The 3,354-nt window shown below is 54.3% G+C and overlaps 1 protein-coding gene across 1 annotated transcript; it reads left to right on the forward strand.

Moving 5' to 3' along the window:
* Nucleotides 1-2,108: 2,108 nt before the first annotated feature.
* LOC117861575 (uncharacterized) lies at nucleotides 2,109-2,929 on the forward strand. The gene has a single exon (XM_034745145.2). The coding sequence runs from the start codon at nucleotides 2,198-2,200 to the stop codon at nucleotides 2,627-2,629; it is 432 nt and encodes a 143-aa protein (XP_034601036.1). The 5' UTR covers nucleotides 2,109-2,197; the 3' UTR covers nucleotides 2,630-2,929.
* The last annotated feature ends 425 nt before the right edge of the window (nucleotides 2,930-3,354 follow it).

Genomic DNA, 3,354 nt, shown 5'->3' on the forward strand with positions numbered 1-3,354 from the left:
CGTAAAAAGGTCAAAGGCCTAACAGCAAGAGGTGTACTGGAGGTGGCCCAGACGATGTTGTGGTCTATCACCCGACCTCCCTTGGTCGGGAGCTAAGAGCCATAACTCGTCAGTTCAGCTAGATCGGGGACGTGACCCGCAAGGGGCCCACAACGCCCCACTCACTCCTTAACTAAGGGGCAGCCGATGCCATACCGGGAGCATTAAATGTGGGGCGTGACCCTCCTGACCGCTCCACACCGAGATATGACCTAGTGAGGGGAGCCGACCTTTAGCCGGGAAGTCCAAGGGTGAGGCTACACCCCTCGGACCACCCAGGACGACTTGCAAAGCGAAGCCACGCGCGGTCAAACGTGCCCACGCGCCCCGATGTTATCATCACCTTCACCGCCAGGGTGATCGGTCAAGGTCAAGTCCTTGCCCCCCACGCCAGGCCCCGTACGGGCTCGCAGGCGAGGCAGGACTCAGCGCTAGGCGTAACAGCGTGGGGTGGCCGTGAGCGCACTAAAGAGTTCGAGGAAAGTCGAGAGAAGCAGCACGCCCGTTCAGGCCACTAACCAATGCTCACCCACTCATCCCGTACGGTCGTCAGTGATAGCTACCATCCCGTTCACTGCCACGGGTTGGCAGATGGGACGGAAGCACGCAGCAGAGCAGGCCAGGCCGTGTGTAAGCGGCCCACGCCGCACATGAGTCATCGAACCGGGCGTGTGAAGCCCACGACCAGCCAATAAAGACAGGACAAGGAAGTCCCTTGGTACAAGGCTATCCGACCACGCCACAGCCCCTGACGTCTGAGGTCGGGGACCCCCTCCATTTCTCAACATTGTCACTTGATCCCTAGCCTATATAAAGGGAACCAGGCCCTCCTTCTCGGGCTCTCTCTCGCATTCATTCACATACACCCACACTCACACGCATAGCACGAACGCTTGCTTGCAAGCGCCCCGTTGTAAGTCCAGTGCACTTGATCCAAGAACACGACTTCAGCCAAAACTGGACGTAGGGATCTTCCCAAACCAGTATAACCCTTTTGTCTCTTGTGTGCTAGCCATCGGAAGTGAGGAGAGCGCGGCGTACAATCACTAGTCGGCGGTACGAAACACCGACAGGTTGTTTCAACATTGCAAGTTACTCATTTTGATTGTGATTCTAAGTGATCGAGCTAATCGGGAACGAGCTAGGGGCTCCCATTGAGCAGGGGTGGACCTATGTAGAGCCCACTAAGAGCACGGACCGCTACTGTAGTTATGTAGTTATAGAAGCCCAACAGTTAGTAGGCCGCCACTCAATATTTGGGCTAGGTCTGCCTCTGCTATTGAAGTTAGCCGAGCTCAGTAACGTCTTTAAAATTCACTTGTTTTGCCTTGGAGCTAAGTCTCTCTTGCCATATATATGGTCACCTGTATAAAACAACCAACAAAATAGTAGAAAAGAGGAACGATCAGAATCACGAGTTGTGTGTGAATACACGCCCATACCATGTTCACACTAATGCGATCCCATTAGCAATTGGATGTTGATCATCCCATGAAAATATGACATAATCCAGTTTATCGTCCCGAGTCATTTCGAGTATATATTAAGTACATATTAACTAATTTTTGCGTTCGATTTCCTAAAATGTAACCATAAAAGTTTCTTTCACGGTTTAACATGGAAAGTTGTAATAGTAAAAATATACACTTATACTTGTGAAATGCGCACAACCTATTTCTATTGATGAAGCAGCCTCACACACAGATATCGAACCTTGTGGGTTCCAATTCCGACCACCGCGGCTAACCTAGTCGTGGTTCCATTGTAACAGCACGCCATGCATGCATGGCCACGCGCCCACGCTCCACAAAACATCCCGCACCCATCGACATGTCGGTTTCCCACCAGCCCGCGCGCGACACGAACAGCAGCCGGCTCCGCCCACGCGTCGCCGTCGCGTTGGCCCCCTCGCGGGGCCCACGGGCAGCCATCCTCCCGTCCCCCACACGCCAGCGGCTCACGCGCCTCCGCCAGCCGGGCCCCACGAGGCAGCGTGGGTAATACAAGTCGGTTCGCTTCCCTTCCCGTGTATATATATACGCTCTCCTTCTCGTGCCTTCCACGCCGTCATTTCCATTTTTCAAATCAACTCAAAGCGTTCCAGCCTTCTTCTCATCCTCCGACCAATCGAGAGAGAGAGAGGCGCGCTATCAGCTGCATGGAGGCGGAGATCGCCAAGCTGCCGGCGGCGGCGTCCGTGTCCATGTCGTCGTCGTTGCCTGCGTCTGCGTCTGCGGCCTCCGGGGCCGCGGGCGCCGGCGGGGCGGAGTTCACGGCGGACGACCTCGCGGCGGCGGACCAGCTGGTGCAGCTCAGCGTCAGCGGCGGCGGGGACGACGAGGAGGAGGAGGAGGACCAGCGGGAGGCGTTATCGTCGTCGTCCGCTCGGTCGGTGAACAACGCCGTGACGGCGGCGGCGCGGGACGAGGAGGAAGAGGAGGATTCCGGGTTGGTGGACCGGAGGGCCAAGAAGCGCTACCGCCTGGTGTCCGACCTCTACGCCGCCACCAGGCAGGTCAAGGACGGCGCCGGCGGCGGCGGTGGGAAGAGCAAGCGGCGGAAGAGCAGCAGGGACGGCATGCGGAATTGAGAGCGACGGAGATTGGGACGCCGCCGGACCGGAGGTGGCCGGAATGCAGGCTTGGCTGGGTTGGGCTTGGGCCCCGTGTAGATATTTTTCCTTTTCCAGCAAACAGTTGTGAGGGAGAGTTTTCCTTTTCTTTTCCAACAAAAAAAAACAGTTGTGAGCGAGAGAGAGAGAGAGAGCTCGTTTCGTTTCTGAAAGTTTTTGAGATCGGAATTCGAACTTCTGGAAGCGTTCAAACTCAAATTTGGAACCTCAAACTGTAAATTTGCGCCAACCACTACTATAATTAACGGCGCTTGCTTCTGGAACCTTCCACACAGGTCGCTAGCAAGTGACGCGGCGTTGTGGTTGCGAGAAGTAACCACGCCGGGCATGCAAACGATCGACTAAAGCTTCGTTTGCAAGCAAATGCTGTATGCACGTAAGCGTTGGTCGATATCTGGTTGTTTCTACCGACAAGGCAGCAACGCGGAGTTTTGAAATACTTTCGACTCGACCGGCAAGATCATTAAATTAAGACTAGAAGAGAGGTTACCTAGTTAATTAGCATTTGAATGCTTAGGTTGGCTGCCCACCAAGTACATGCAAAAACAGTACTATTCCTCAGCTGATTAGCATTTCCTTTTTGTCGAAACTTGTCCATTATCCAAGCTAGATTCCTCTTTTTGTCGAAACTTGTCCATTATCCAAGCTAGATTCCTTGATTCAGTACTAGCACTCAATTTCTT

The sequence above is a fragment of the Setaria viridis genome, chromosome 6 (assembly GCF_005286985.2).
Source record: "Setaria viridis chromosome 6, Setaria_viridis_v4.0, whole genome shotgun sequence".
NCBI classification, from domain to species: domain Eukaryota; kingdom Viridiplantae; phylum Streptophyta; class Magnoliopsida; order Poales; family Poaceae; genus Setaria; species Setaria viridis.

Bases quoted from the DNA above. Each gene is read 5' to 3' on its own strand.
- LOC117861575 (XM_034745145.2), top strand. From the start codon at position 2,198: ATGGAGGCGGAGATCGCCAAGCTGCCGGCGGCGGCGTCCGTGTCCATG.